Genomic DNA, 15,567 nt, shown 5'->3' with positions numbered 1-15,567 from the left:
TCTGCAGTAAAGTATCAGCATCTACACATGCAGCCCTATTAGGCCACAGGAAACTAATCAACTCTGCCATAGGTTAGCACTTGCAAACACAAGTACTATCCTACAGTGGCATTATTTACTACCTAGCAATGCACATGTAGACACTTACAGGACTGGCTTGGGTAAGAGGGTGCTTTAGTGCAGGGGCTGCCTGCTGACTAGCTCCACACTGGAGTACTCTTATGCCCCAGACAGATCCTCCACAGCATGTTGAGCTGGGTTGGAGCAGCCCCAGGCTGTCAGACTAACCTCCCAGGCTCCCTGCCTGCCAGGGCTACTCCAACTCAATCTAAAATGCTGAGGTCCTGGGCGTATGTATAAATGCAGTGCCTGGGAGCAATAAACTTCAGCACAATATATATCACATTAATTTCATTTGTAAACATGCCCATGGTGTGGGACAGTGTCTGACTTCCACTTTTCTTGCTAGCAGTTGTCTTCAGTTCTTACTGGGTATGTCTACATGTGCATTTACATCTGCTTAAATTTACTGCACAGTAAGTTACTGTGCAGCAAGTGGGTATAGACCAGCATCTACATGTGCAGGCATTAAGGAGCATTAATGCTATGTGTGGACTGACTTGGAACTAAAGTTAGTCCCAAGTCTCTCCATACACACAGTGTTACTGTAAGGTGTCTACACATGCGTTACTGTGCAGTAAGTAATCAAGCATAAATCTGATACTTGCATGGTACAGGTATCAAATTTATGCTCAAGTCAGCATAAGTCACCATATTTACTGTGCAGTACGAGCATGCACGTGTAGACACGCGCCCATACTGCGCAGTAATTTTGGTTTCTGCACAGTAAGTGCGCATGTGTAGACATGCCCACTGCTCCATTACTTCTGAAAACAGATAGCTGTGAGGGCTTTATGCATCACATTGACTAAAAGTTAAATTACTTGACCATTTGCTCAGCATCATAATTACATTATACCTGGAATTCTACTATTATGTAGAGATGCCAAGCCAAGCCCCTACATCTGCAAACCAATATATTTGCTGCCTAGATCAATTTATATAATGCACTAATAATTCACTCTAAGGAAGCAGAGTTTATACCTTTTGTTTGTGAGCTGGGTTATAGCATGAGCTGGCATTCCTCTGCATGGTTCTATTCATGTAAACCTTCTTTTCTTTAGCCCCTTGTATAGTAAAGCTCAGGAACAAGACTAATTAGATATAGAATCATAGGAAAGTAGGGCTGGAAGGAACCTCAGGAGGATCAAGGCAGGATCATCACTATCCCATACAAATGTTTGTCTAATCTACTTTTAAAACTACACAATTAACCCTGCCACACAACTACAAGGCATATTGCCCACAAACATGAAAAGTAACAGATTATTCTTATTTTCAATAATGAATTTTACTAGTGTGTGGCAGAGCACAGGGTGTCTCTGCCACTTTAAGGGCCTGGAGCTGGCAGCCTCCAGGTGCCTAATTACGGCAGCCATTTTGAGGCTTATATAAATCAGGCAGTTGGGCTGCAGGAGGTCAGGCAGCAATATTGCTTGGTCTTAGAGCTGCTGTGAATGAACTGGAGGTAAGGGGGAGCTGCAAGGGGTTCGCAAGGAGGCTCCTGGTCCTGGGCATGACCTGAAACTGCACCCTGCCGGGAGTGGGTGGTCTGGTGGGGCTCTCAGTGGCATGGGAGCCACCAGAAAATGCCAGGCCAGTTATCACCCTGGTGAAAGGTGGGTTGGGGTGCCTTAACCTCTAGCTCCTACCACCACTGGGTGGGTGACCCCTGAGTGTTATGGGGGCCCAGAGGGCCAGTGTTATGGGGGGCCCAGAGAGGGCGGACCCTGAGAGTGGCAGTGATGTGGGTGAGGTGCTGCGGTGGCTCCTAGGAGGAAGGGAGTAGCGGCACGGTGAGGCCCAGTGATAGAGTGAGTGGCTAGAGAGACCCAGCCCGAAGGAGAGAGTACCCTCGAGTGGCCCATGCTGGGGCCAGGACCAAGTGGGTCAAAAGGGCCAGGGGCCCACCACGAGGGATGCCCAAGAGCCGGGGGCCTGGGGTCCCGACTGGCCTTGAGGTGGGCCAGGGCAAGAGGCTGAAGGTTCCGGGGGAACCACACCCGAGAGGGGAAGATAGCTTTGGGGGGGGGGTGAGGTAGCCCAGCTGACGGCGGAGTGGCCGCCTGTGTAGTGAAGATCATAGTGGGGTCTTGCGTGGAAGATTCTGGGGCCCAGTGTGGGGCCAGTGAGGAAGAACACCATGATGCCATCTGCGAGGCTTGGGCTGTGGTATTAGGGGAGGTCGGAGCTGCAGAGCGCCCCCTGACATTAGGGCAGTATGAAAGGCAGCCTCCTGCTTAATTGACATCAATCTTTGAATCAATTGTCATCAAAGGCGTGGCGGGCGAGATAAGCGGGCGGTTGCCCAGAGACAGGTGGGCGGGCCACGAAGAGCTCGGCCCTGAGTAGGCCTGCTGTCACGGTGACAGGCGGGCGGGCCACAGAGTTCGGCCCCAGGAGGCCCCCTGTCACACAGAGCTTGCACAGCCTAAATGAAAACCTGGGAATAAATATCCCATGCCTCTGATTTTCATGCAGTAGTTTCTTTTGTTTTTCTCTAGATTTTTTTCTTATGAATGAGCATGCACCTACTATCACTTGCGGGGAGAGGTGGGTCGCGGGATTGACGGAGGCATTAATTGCTTAAAGTTGGTCATTTCAAATTGTAACTTTGCTCAATGCAACCCAGATATAAAGCTTGACTTTATCTACTTGATTAAATTACAGAAACATTCAAGAAAACATTCCAGTTCAAAGTTAATATTAATCATTTGAGATTAGCTTGTGTTACACTTGAGAAATATGGAATGCAAAAATCAAAGCTTGGTACATTTCCCTGAAAGATGGTATACTTCATTTCTGCTGTTTAACTACTTGGCATCTTAAAATGCTGGACTGAAATTCCTATCAATAACAAACTTAATTTAATAAACACAAACTGGAACAATATATGTATGTGCTTCTAGCAAAAACAATAGGAACAATTTATTGATAAAATGAAGACATACAAAGTGCATAAATTGCTTCTGCTTTGGGCACTGAGATTATAAATCTTCTTCATGGGCAATTTAGGGGCAGTTAACATTTAAACACAAAGGTTGTTTCTATAAGAATTATGTCAGATTTGTTAGAGTATCCTTACCAGTTTTTTTGGCAGAGCTCTTCCTTACAGAACAGAAGATGTTGGAGCACTTCATCTAGTTGTGAAGAGTTGTTGTTTACACATACCCAAACAACAAGGCAATGCCAAACAAAGGACTGAATCTTGAATTCTTTTTGTTCAACTTCTAATTGAACTGTCTGGTCAGAATTTGAGGTAAAATAAAAGAAAATTGAAGTGAAATGCATAGGTAAGAGATACTGGATTAAAAAGTTGGTCTTTGAATTTTGCTAAGCATTTTATTATTTTATAAAACAGTACTACAAATGTATCTAGTATCTTTCATACAATGTCTCCCAAAATCTCAGAATATAGTCAGCAGAAGAGCTCCTGTTTTTTCCTCTGGCTACTTCTGTATTCTAAAGCTGTCACCATCCAAATTTGTTTTTCTCGACATAATTAATATAAGGGGCCCTATTTATATAGTTACAATTAAGCTTGTTACAGCAAGTATATCAATATAAACTGCCCTGCTGGGATTTTACTCCACTTGGAGAAAGGATTTATGAAAAGAAAATCTTAGTCTGGCATTACATACAGCTTCATCAATTCTTGACTATTAACAAAAATACAAGTTCTGTAGTTTGAGTTTCTATGTCCATCATCCCTTTGAACTGGTGAACTTTCATAGAACATTGTAAATGAGCAAGGCCTCCAGTACCGCATTCTGAACAGGAATTTGTGGTAAATGCGAGTCTTCACCTCCACTTGTCCAGTTATAGGATCAGAGCCAGGCTACAAGTGTGGATTTCTATTCATTTTATTGTGTGTGTGTGTGTGGTATATTGCATATCAAGGGACTTGGAGTGTTGACTTTAAAGAGCCACACATGAAACGGGATATGCTAGTGCAGACCTCTCTTCCTTTGTCAGAGTCCTTCTGACTTCAGTAGAACTCCATAAAAATGTAGCAACCTTCAGGCTGGATTTGTAATGATTCATCAAAGTGAACCTGATTGGTGCACAAGGAGTTTTATACACTCACTTGAGTTGCCTGTGTGCCACTCATGGGAATGCTGCATGAACTAGACGCATCTATCTGCTCCTGCTCCACACATGCTAACTCCTGAAAATGAGGTAAAGTAACTAATTTAGAGCACTACTAAGTGCATGTCTGCCGCCACTTGAGCTGTCTTGAGCATCTATATTGGCATTGGCTCAGTGCTGCTGTGTGATACCTCCATTTCCGAGATTTGCTGTGTGTAAAGCAGGAGTGAGAAGGGTTGCTTCACAGTGGGTGCATCTACACAAGACGTTTCCTGAGGAAGAGACTAATTAGTTCCGCAGTAAAACATCTCCGTCTACATGTGTAGAGCTATTAAGCCAGAGTAAACTAACTCCACCATAGGTTAGTACTGCCAGATAAAAGTACTATCCTATGGCAGAGTTATGTACTCCACTGCAATGCGTATATAGACACTGACGGGGAAGGCTGGGGCACAACTGTGCTTCAGCATGGGGGTTGTCTGCTGGCTAGCCCCTCACTGAAGCGCCTTTATGTCCCAGCCAACCTCTCCACGGCACACCTGAGCCAGGTCTTATAAGCTCTGGGGTGGCAAGCTGACCCCAGGGGGCCCCCTACCAGCTGGGGCTGTGGCATCCCGAATCAATGTACTGCAGTCCCAGGCAGACATGTAAACACTGTGCCCAAGAGCAATAAATTCCAGTGGAAGTTGCACTGGAGTTTTATTTAGTCAAATTAATTTAATGTGTAGATGTACTTAGTGGCATCCTACAGCACACAGCAGAGGAAGTACAGACACACCCTTATCAACTTCTATAATAATCTACTTGTAAAATTATTCATGTCTATCATTTATGCATCTGTGTGACTACTCCTGCTGTCTGGCTTAAATAATGTATATTGAAGAAAGGAACTGCCATGCTGGATTGGAGTTGAGGTCTATCTAGCTCTGTCTCCTGTCTTTTGATAGTGGCCAACACCAGGATGATTCAGAGGAAGTTTAAAGAACTCTTTTTAATAGGTAGATGTAGCATAATCCTCCCCTCATACCTGCAGTTGAAGCTTCATCTGCTCTCTAATTTTAAGAGACTGGTGTACCCCTGAAGTGTGAGGTCTAATATCCCCTCTATGAAACTAGGATAACTCTGAATATTCTTGATATAGGTATAAATGTCCAAACCCTTCTTGTTTTGAAAATAACTTTGAAGTAATACATATTCATTATTCAGAATGGTTACAAAAGTGCAATCACAGTCCAAAGAGACAGCCTCAGCCCAGAACAAGATACTTTATGGCCTTATCCACAAGTGCAGGCTCTGCAATGAATCTACACATACATAGGAAAAACTCTTTTCTCAAAATGCTTGCTTTATGGCTGACAGCTGCTGGGGAGGGGAAGAGGGGGTGCATGTAAATGAGGAAACTGCTCTTGATTTCTCAGGTGCGTGAATTTCCTCATTGGTGGCTATGCGGAGCCTGCAAGCTAATTCAGCTTAAGGCTTGTGGCAAGTTTCCTGCATAGCTGTGTGTGAATAGGAGACTTGGCAAACTCAGGGAACAGGCTGTAGACTGGAATTGTTTTTTGAAATTACCCAGAGTTCCCATGAAGGAGCTAGAACTCATCCTCACTTCTTGGAAAATGCTTGAGGGCCCCTATTACTTGATTCAGTAAATTTGGGGGGATAATGTATTAAACTGTGCACTTAAATATCTTGATGGTGATTCAATTAACAAAGCTTAGTTTCTACTAGATATGTTTTAGCTGTCTGCTCCTAACTTGTCTAATGTTTCTAAAATCCTTTCTGCTCTGTTACTTTTATTTAGGGATTCATAGCTATGACAAAGAACAGCAGACCTTGAAATAAAGAAAATAAAAATAGACATAGAAGAAGCTTCTGCAATCTGCTGCTGAAACGTGTAGGTGTGTATTGCCTGTAATTTATTAGCAGCAGTGTCAGAAAGATTGACTGCATTCAAAAGCCTTAAACACCTGATTTTTTTCAGAGGAGATTCCTTTAAATACTAAGTAATGTTGTTGAAGGCTGTAACAATTCTTTTTCATGGAAAAACAAAGGTTAGGAATGGATTATCATTATGCTGAATTGCAAGGTATTAGCTTTTCAAATCCCTACTCTTTCTATGAATGAAAGAAAGCATAGAGGTGGCTTGGGCACCAGAGCACTCTTTCTTTCTTCCTTCCTCTTTGGTTTCTTCCTTTTTAATGATCCAGACATTTTAAGATTTTCTTATTAGTGAGTAGAGGTCATTGTTATGAGAAGGTTCTCTTTTCTTTTCTCTCCTCTTTCACTGAAGAAACTTGTTCAGAATTAATTAGCCTAATTAAAATGATGGTATCATTTTCACTTGTTGAATGCAATAACAAAGGGTGGGAAGGATTTTTCCTTCAGGCTATAGCTGCAGCAGCATAAAAGTACCATTAAGTCAGCATCTGGCTGGTGGGGCTATTCCCCTGACACACAAACTACAAAGCCTTTTCTGAAAGCTGTAGGGTAGGGGGTTTGTTTGGGTGGTGCTTTGAGCAGGGATAGTGCACTTCTGTATGATGCTGCTACCTATGAGCAGTTTGGCTGGGACTGTCATAACTTAGCTAGCATTTCTGAGTCACCTACATTGTAGTCCCTTTTGGCCCCTGAACTAATCAACAATCAGGAGGGCACAAATGGTGACATAATGCCATTTTGGGCTTAACCCCCCCACCACCTTCCTCTTTGGTCTGTAAGTTTAGACTGTGCCTCCCTGGCTAGGGACAGAAGTTACACACAAACTGGTTTAAGTGATCAGAAACTGGCTTAAACCTGTAACAGAGCATAAGTTCAGTGCACATAAATCAGTTTCAGCCATTTTGAAACTGGTTTAAGATAAACCTAGTTGAATGCAATATCAGATTTAACTGATATGGGTCAAACCGGTTTATGGAACTTCTGTCCCAGACCCCTTCCTGGTTTACGTTAAATCAGAGTCCCCCACCATTCCATCATGCTTTTCCCTAAGCTGGGCTGCCTGCTTCAGAGAGCAGGGCTGGCCCCACCCCTCTCTTTCCTAGGCAGGGCACTATCACTGCACCACCTGGCTGAGAAGGGGCTGGGGGACTGCAGGTACAGCAGCATCTCCTGGTTTCCCCCTATTCCACACCCACTCATAGCTCACTGCTCAAGCAGGAATCCCCCCCCCCCACCCTCCCCCCTGCAACAGCACATACCACATCTGCACAGACCCTAGCCAGCATCTGGTCATGGCCATGTCAACCCTATGCTAGATAATGCTGAGAGATGTCTGTATGTGACTGTCTCCAATTTCACTAGGACAACGGCAGACAGAACAGTGTCCGCTTAGGACTTTTTGGTGCTAATCAACAGGTCAGCTGATAATGTCCCTCCATTCCTTCCTCGGAGAAAAAAAAAAACTTGTTTAAGAAGAGCTTGAACTAATGAGAGAGGATTTTCTTTTCTTGATGGGCTGATAAACTTTGTGTTATCAGCTCCCTGCTGGCTTCCTTGCCTGTCAGTTTGCTGCAGACAGTATGATGAAGCAGGAGAGGGAGATTGAAAAGCTCACTATCATCAACAGATGCATGCATTACATACAAGCAAACCTTCCTGCCCTACCTCCCTTGCCTCAGAGCACTAGCCAGGGGCTGGGAACTGGGGTCTGGCAACACTCCCGCACCTTGAGCAGCAAGCCAGGAAAAGCCTGGCAAGGGCTGCTTTCCCCTCTCCCACCAGGCACACTCCAGGTGAAGCCTGTGCAAACCAAGGTGGGGGTTTAAAACACTCACTAATAGTAGGATCCTGCTGGACCTAGCCATGCCTGCCCCCCCCTCAGCTCAGCACTGAAGAAGGGAAGGGAGGGCTTGCTTTAGTGCCCCCCCCCCCAGCTTCTAGTCTGAGCTACTGCAGACATGTGCCTGCATTTCTTGATTCAAAAATAAATGTCTATCCACTTGCGAATTGGTTCAAGCTCTGTAGGTTAGACTAACTTGCAAAGATTGAATCAATTTAGGCTCATGCTTTTTTGAATGCTTGTCTCTAGCCCCTGTGGTGCAACACTAAAAATAAATTACCAGTATCTTTTTTTCTAGCTGTGCAGTTTCTGGACACTCCACTTTTACTTTTATAATCTCACACTTGCATAAATGCCATACACCACCCAATGCCCAGGTGTTTCAATAACTAACATTTTTTTTTCTACCAAGGCTTCTACCAGCACATCCCCATTGCTTGAAAGTTGTTCAAACACAGCTTGAGGGCCTAAACAATAACAATCATATTACAGCTACTCTTTCTTCTTTATATTGTTTTCCTATTAAGTAGAGGATTAATTTAACTTGTCCCATTCAGTCTGTAAAGATCTTCACAGTGGGTTATATTAAAAATCTTCTTCTGCAGGCTTGTCCTGACATAAGGCTTGTAGGATGTGCCACTCTCCTACTTTCTATCTGTCTCAACGCCCCACTCCTAACTGATAAAAACCCTTTTCCTCACAGATGTTTATTATCCACCCACACTTCTTGTTCTGAGGGAGCCCAGATTAGTGACTGTCAGGCCATGCTGTGAAGCTCATTCTTCCCTCCAAGTGCTTCTGTGACAGTGTTTGCTGCTATGGTTAGGATTGGTTTGTTATGTTTCTCATGATGAAATCTGAACTAGAGGAGCAATTCCTATTTTTTAAGAAGTCAGCTTTGAAGAGATTGGTTAAATATTTCATTATGATTATTTTCCCTTTCATCTTTCTCTATGTACTGAGCACCAGCACTTTTCTCTGAACCCCAGCACTATAATAATACCACTGTAATTTTCCCTTTTTACAACTGGGAAACTGAAGCAGCAAGCCATTACATGGGATTGCCAAAGTCACAAAGGAAGTCTAAAGAAGATGAACCCAAATGTTCTAGGTCATTGTGGTGAAGTACTTTAACCATAAACCAGTAGTTTTCAGCTGGGGTGCCACAAGACTCCCTCAGAGTGCTGTGATGTGGATGCCACCACTGCCACCACAACGTCATGTGCATACCTATGGCACAAATGCATGTCTTACACTAGAGTTCTCTGATCAGCCTAAAACAGGCAGGAAAGCTCACTTGTGCTCCAGCCCTTTCCAGACTGCATCCCTCAATACTCCACTTAGAAAAAGGTAGATGGGAGTTTCACTTGCCCTACATGCCTCTGTTTCCAGAAGACACTATACAGGGTCATGGGGGACTGGTGCCTCCCAAGTCTGGCGGGGGCACCACATCACCGACTGGATGCGGGGCCCAGTGACTGATTGCCGACCAGGGGGTGGGGCGGGTATCCCCCAGTGGCCGATCACCAGGCCCAAAATCATCAGTGGCGAAAACGGAAGTGCACTTCTGCCGGCACTTCTGGTTTCATGGCTGGTGTTTCCAGGGGGTGTATGTGCACCCCCGATGCATTGCCAATGTACAGGGTTGAACTGGGAAGGGCTGGAGCAAGAGCTTGCACTCCTCTCCTGCCTCAGGGTTATCAGAGACCCCTAATTCAAGAGGAGTAAGTGCATGACCACAGTACTTCCAAGTCTAGCTATGAATCAGATGCAAAGAAAAGCATCACCCAGCTCAGAAGCACTGAGGCAAGTTGAATACAACAGTGGTTCTCAAACAGGGGTAATGCCACCTTTGAAAAAGTTGTGGAGGGGTGCGCTGACTCTGAAAATGTTGAAAACCACTGCCATACACCATCCCTCTGCCCAAAGAAGTATACATGCGAGTGGCTACACCTCTGGATACATGTTTTTAAAAAAATATTTAAGTATTTTCTTTTCATGTTTAAGGGCCATTGCTCTTATAAGAGTTCACGTGGCTCTGCCACAAACAACATGATAATTATCTTGGTGAAGTTCAGCTTTGTGACCCTGGACAAGTCACTCAGGAGCATATTTGCTGAACAGGCTTATTCTAAGCACTTCGCTTAGGTGAAAATGTAAGTTCTCACTCTTTTTGTGCCTCCATTTCTCCACCTGTGAAATGGAGCTAATACTTAATCTCTTTAAAACATACTATAAAGCTCTTGGACGGAAAATTTATTTAAGACCTAAAATAAACTAGTATCATGACTACTATTTTTATTTGGCTCAGGAGGAAAAAATCAGAAATGGTGCTGGTTATTTTTCAGACATTGTTATTCTCTCTCAGGTAAGTACATGACTAAGTAAAGAGAAAGGAACATGAAATATTGTTTATCTAACTGAGACTACATCAGCTCTTTTGAAGTATTAACAGCCTGTGAGCTAGACACATAATGAGGCAGTTTTTAATCATATAAATGATAGGTTATTGTGTTTCAAATAATTATGGCTGTATCATCCCCTATTACAGAAAAAACAGCCAGAGGAGAAAATTAACTCAAAAAATTCTTAATGGCCCACTGCACAGAAGTTTTGATGCCTAATCCCCTGGGGGGGGGGGGAAGGGGAGGCTTGGGGCTGCTGAAGGCAAACAGGGAACATAGTGATCCAACTATGCTGACACCCCAGGATCCTATAGGGAAACCTTTACATCTCAGGATAGCCTGGTAGAAAGCCAGCTATTTCTAGTTTCCCTGATCTGCAGTCTTTCCCCCCATGGCAGCATGGTTCACTCAAGTGCTGTGTTGCCAGAGGAGAAATATGCATGAACCCCTTTCCCTACTCCCAACCACAATTTGAAAGAGTGAGCAATAGTTAAAGCTGTCCTAAAAATGGAATTGGAAGAGTCCCCTTTACACATTGTACTAGTTAATTACACTGATAATTAATTGTATTAAAAATATGGATGGTGAATTCATGAAAGGATCTGTCTTACAAATCCAGACTGCAATCTCTCCAAATTAAAGTCTATTCTGTTTATCATTTTACTGTACTATTGACAATTTGTCCAGTTAAGCTCAGCTTTAATAACTTTCACAGAACTGCCAGGCAGGATTACTGTGATCAAAGAAGCATATCTGATGCATCATACATCATGCGATTATGTTACCCACCGTGCCAAGAAGAGTCTGATCCTGTCTTCTTTCCAAGCTTACATCAGATGCTGATAATGATTCAGAAAGTACCACAGCACCACATATGGTTTCTCCAGACTCCCGCATAAAGTTCACAGCCAGGAAGAGGTTTGGAAATGATAAGTAGCGTAGTTCACTAAGTGAAAATGCTATGGCATGAAAAATAATTTGGTGAATATTATCTTATTATTGTGTTACAGTGTGTTTTTTGTTTGGCTTTTTCTTATTATATGAGATTTGCCTTTACTATTTTACTGATAGACTGCTATCAAATTTACCATAGGGTAGATCTATAAATATTGTGTGACCTCTTGTGGTACAACAAAATACTACAAGTATGATTCATAGCTAGTAACTTACATAACCCACAAACTACATACAGCTGAAGTCTGCCATAATGACTGAGTTCCTAATTAACTATGGCTAACTCTGAACAAAGCTATGAGGCTCCCAGGTAATAATGAATCACAATGTGAAATCTCTCTTGTTACGTCAGTTATTCGGTAACTATGTATTTTTGGCTGACTGCTGGCAAACCAAATTTAACTTTCCTAAACAAAAGTGTAACTTTTTTCTCAAAATATTTTTGTCATTTGATAATACTTGGTGTCATTTAGCATTCATATGCTGATATCTGTAATGCAAATGTGGCTTGATTCCTGTTAAAATGTATTTGACATAGAAGAGATTTAATTTAATGTATTCAGTTGCATGAAAGAGAGGGTTTTTTCAAAGGACGTAACCTCAGTGGTTGCCTAAAAGAAAGTATGACTGCCTGTAAGCCAAGATACTGGACACTGCATATCAGTGTAAGTACTACTTTAAGAATGGCAGATACAGGAAGTTCTTTTGTGAAAATGTCTATTATTGTATTTATACATTGTCTGTAATAGACCACTGTGGACAAAGCTTGTAATATAAAAAGGTACACCAGTGGGGAAAAAGTGGGTAATTATTTTATTTTATTTTTTTTAAACATCTGATTCTTTGTTCTTCATTTTGTGTATTACTTGTGGCCGTGACAACCAATGATAGTAGCAAGACTGCAATGCCTCTGCAGTCTTACTACAGCAGCAGCCTACTGATTCACTGCATCCAGCATACATAAAGGCAAAAAACTCTGAAATATAATATGAATGCCTGTCATTAGGTCTGTTTTATCAGCAGTGCTGGCATAATAAATAAATAAATAAATAGGAGCCTAAGTCTATGAGCATTCTCCCTCCCCGTTGTGGTCAATGTGAGTTCTAGGTACTCAGCACCCTAAATAAAGTTTTCAGCACTTTGCAGGATTGGATTATATGTCACTACAGTACCATAGAGATACTTAAGGATTTTGTAATGTTGATTTTTTTTTTTTTTCCTATTTATAGCAATGACCTTTCATCACCTAAAATATATGGTAATGTCTAAGAAAGCTTTGTGTGTGGATTTCATGAGTAATTAACATCAATCAAATTCCAAAGTGGATGTAAATAAGTTGATTTGATTCAACTTCTTTTTAAATTTTCAGCACTTCTACGTATAATGCAATATCTACTGAGACCAGTCAACAGGCTTAAAAATCACAAGATACAGGAAATTTTTGGCATGTGCCCTGAGACTATATTGACTAACTTACATTTAGTAAGACAGGGGTGCGGAGTTGTTCTGATTTTTTTTTTTTTCTTCCTTTTCACTTAGACATGACCTTCACTATTTACCTTGTTTAACAAAACTGATTCCTAGCTTATTTACAGTTCCCAGGTAGTTAAAGGGCATTTTTCAAGAAATTTTCCCTATACAGAAGATATGTAATACTCTACCATTTAATCCTATTTGAAGCCCATCTATCTGTTCTTCAGAGACCTCCAATTGACCAGACAAATGAAAAACAAGGAGCCTTAAAAAAACCAAAAATCCAACCTGACAAAAGAAGTAAAAATATTATTGCTTTCATCATAACACTTACAGTAAACATGCAGATGACATCATCGTCTACAGGGCTACATCATTGTCTCCTCCAACTATAGCTCTGTTATATCAGGAGAAAACCGGAGTGCTAAATTGGACCATACATATTTACACTCTACACGTATAGTGATTTTATGACTAATGAATAATTCTACTGTGTCTCATTCGGTGTGTACTTATGATACTTAATAAATGAATAGTAATGTCTTGGCACTTATATAGGTTTTTACTCCTAAGTGGTTAGGACTAGTAAGAGACTCTGAGTCTCTAAAGCTTTTTTTTTTTAAGGGGAAAAAACACATTTTGGTAAACTAGGACTGCATTTGTTGGGGGTTCAACTTATCTGAGGAAACAACCCTCCCCCCCCCCCAAAAAAACCCCACAACATGGTATGATGACTGGCAAAAATGCCAGTTGGGACAACAGGAGAGCCCTTATCTTTGTCAATACAGCAAAAGACCCTGAAAACTGAGGTGGCAGAGTAGGAACTTCATCAAGGAGGCCCTGTGTGAACTGTATGCACGCTGTAGTAATGTCCGTTCTGCCACTATAGGTTTAGATGGTACATTTGATGGCTTACAGATTTGGATGGTGGTTTAATAATATACTTGTCAAGCTGATAGGAGCTGAAAAAGCTATAAACCAAATGACAAGGATCGAGAAAATTAATAGACTTCATACGGACATTGTTAAAGAAAATCATTTAAATAAAACCATATTTTCCCCTCTCCCCAAAATTTCAGTCAAATACAAAATGTCAGAATAATTAGACTCCCTGGAGCAGCTGGAGGCTGCAGCTTTATTTCTTTTTGGAACTGAATGTATTGCAGTTGCATTTAGCTAAAGATTCAATACGGAATATACTGAATCAAAACAAGGGCTCCATTTAAGACCCCCGAGCAAGACGTAGGTAGAGCAATCGTCTTTACTGTGCCAAGTGTATGTGACAAAAGCCATGTCTAAAGAGAGAATTCTGGCAGTAACTAGAAAAAAATTGATATGTTTTATTTTAAAAATCTTGATATTTTTTTTTTCTTTTCTCTTCCCAGATCAAAGCTCATGAACACAGGCAAAACCAAGAGAATTTGTTCTTCTAAAGAAAGGGTTTGGAAAAAGGAAAACATTGAAGCATCTGTCTTTTTTCTGGCCAGACTCCCAGCCAGACAGTAAAGGAGAAAACAACATTTCATTTGGAATATTGAAACAGCACAAAGTGTTTTAAGTAAGTAGAAAAATCCTACTAGGATGTTAATTAGAAAGAACATTCTTGTATTTCTCTTGGTCTTATACAGTTTTGGGGCCACTGGGAGACCAGCTCTTAAAATGCAAAGGTCTCTAGAGCCCTGGAATTGTAAAGTGAGAACTTTCACTAAGGTCATCTCTGTTTTTATCCTGTTTTAACCATGCTGTTAGTCCATCTCTTTTCCTCACTTCTCCAGTGTTCCTGGATCTCTCTACTGCTATGCCACTCTTTGGTTCACTATGACCCATGTAGCTACTTTGGGGTTTCATTTCAGAAAGACTGTGATGAATCCAGGAGCACCACAGAGTAATCCTGCCCACTTGCTCCTCCTCATATGCCCCAGCGCCTAGAAATTAGGCAGTGTAACTGGCTTGACACAGCCAGAGCCATGCTTGGCCTTTGTCTCAGATGTGCTTCTTGGCACATGCTTAGGGCTGTGGTAAATTTGCTGTGATGTTTAATATCTGGGTTCTGATACATGCCAGTGGGAACAAGTGGGCAGGGCATGCTTCTTGGCAGCACTCCCAGATTCAACAAAGAAGCAGTGCAGACATGCCTTAAAACCAGCTGCTATTGCACTCATGTTACCTCTCCTTGTATGATACAGGGTGAAGTACCTGATAGGAGGAAGTGTCATTATATACCAAGGGACAAGACTAGGGTAGATGTGGGGTATGGTCACTGGCCTGGCTTCTCCCAGGCTTGGGATACTCGGTGCCTAACTTGTTTTCACTTTCAGTGATGGAAAGTGAAATGATGTCAGAAATATCCTTACAGATTGGAGAGCTGGGTTGGTATTAACATGATGAAGTTCAATGCTGACAAATGCAAGGTGCTGCACCTCAGGAAAAGTAATAAAAAATACAAAATGGTGACTCCCAGCTGGTTGGCAGCACTACAGAGAAGGATCCGGGAGTCTTGGTAGATTGCAGACTCAACGTAAGTCTGCAGTGTGATGCAACTGCACAAAAGGCAGATGTAGTTTTGGGATGCATCAATGAGAGCATTAGATGCAAGACATGGGAAGTGACAGTGCCTCTCTACTTGGCACTGATGAGGACTTATCTAGAGCAGTGTGTGAAGTCTTGGGCTGCACATTGTAAAATGGATACGGGAGTTAAAGAGGGTCCAGAGGTGGGTGACAAAAATGATAAAGGTCTTGGAAGGCA

General features: G+C 42.2%; 1 protein-coding gene and 1 long non-coding RNA gene across 9 annotated transcripts in view; one reads left to right on the top strand and one right to left on the bottom strand.

The window, feature by feature from the left end:
- Positions 1-1,516: 1,516 nt before the first annotated feature.
- The window catches only part of LOC109282409 (uncharacterized), a 51,147-nt gene continuing 37,096 nt past the window's right edge, over positions 1,517-15,567 (top strand). For 3 of the 7 annotated variants that reach the window (XR_009461065.1, XR_009461062.1, XR_002089382.2), the window contains exons 1-5: positions 1,517-1,588; positions 3,221-3,413; positions 6,011-6,107; positions 11,108-11,310; positions 14,205-14,377. This is a non-coding gene — a long non-coding RNA (uncharacterized LOC109282409). Of the gene's footprint in view, positions 1,589-3,208; positions 3,414-6,010; positions 6,108-10,298; positions 10,356-11,107; positions 11,657-14,204; positions 14,378-15,567 lie in introns of all 7 variants that reach the window. The other 4 variants (XR_009461066.1, XR_009461061.1, XR_009461063.1 and 1 more) reach the window with 4 other exon arrangements.
- The window catches only part of TMEM232 (transmembrane protein 232), a 66,138-nt gene continuing 53,579 nt past the window's right edge, over positions 3,009-15,567 (bottom strand). For both annotated transcript variants that reach the window (XM_019484320.2, XM_059724952.1), the window contains 3 exons: positions 13,008-13,107; positions 11,182-11,351; positions 3,009-3,363 (listed from right to left, as the gene is read on the bottom strand). In XM_019484320.2, coding sequence (XP_019339865.2) covers positions 3,202-3,363; positions 11,182-11,351; positions 13,008-13,107 — 432 coding nt within the window. In that variant the 3' untranslated portion in view covers positions 3,009-3,201. The remainder of the gene's footprint in view (positions 3,364-11,181; positions 11,352-13,007; positions 13,108-15,567) is intronic.

Source organism: Alligator mississippiensis, chromosome 3 (genome assembly GCF_030867095.1).
Source record: "Alligator mississippiensis isolate rAllMis1 chromosome 3, rAllMis1, whole genome shotgun sequence".
Lineage (NCBI taxonomy): Eukaryota > Metazoa > Chordata > Crocodylia > Alligatoridae > Alligator > Alligator mississippiensis.
This window is presented reverse-complemented; position numbering and strand designations above follow the sequence as displayed.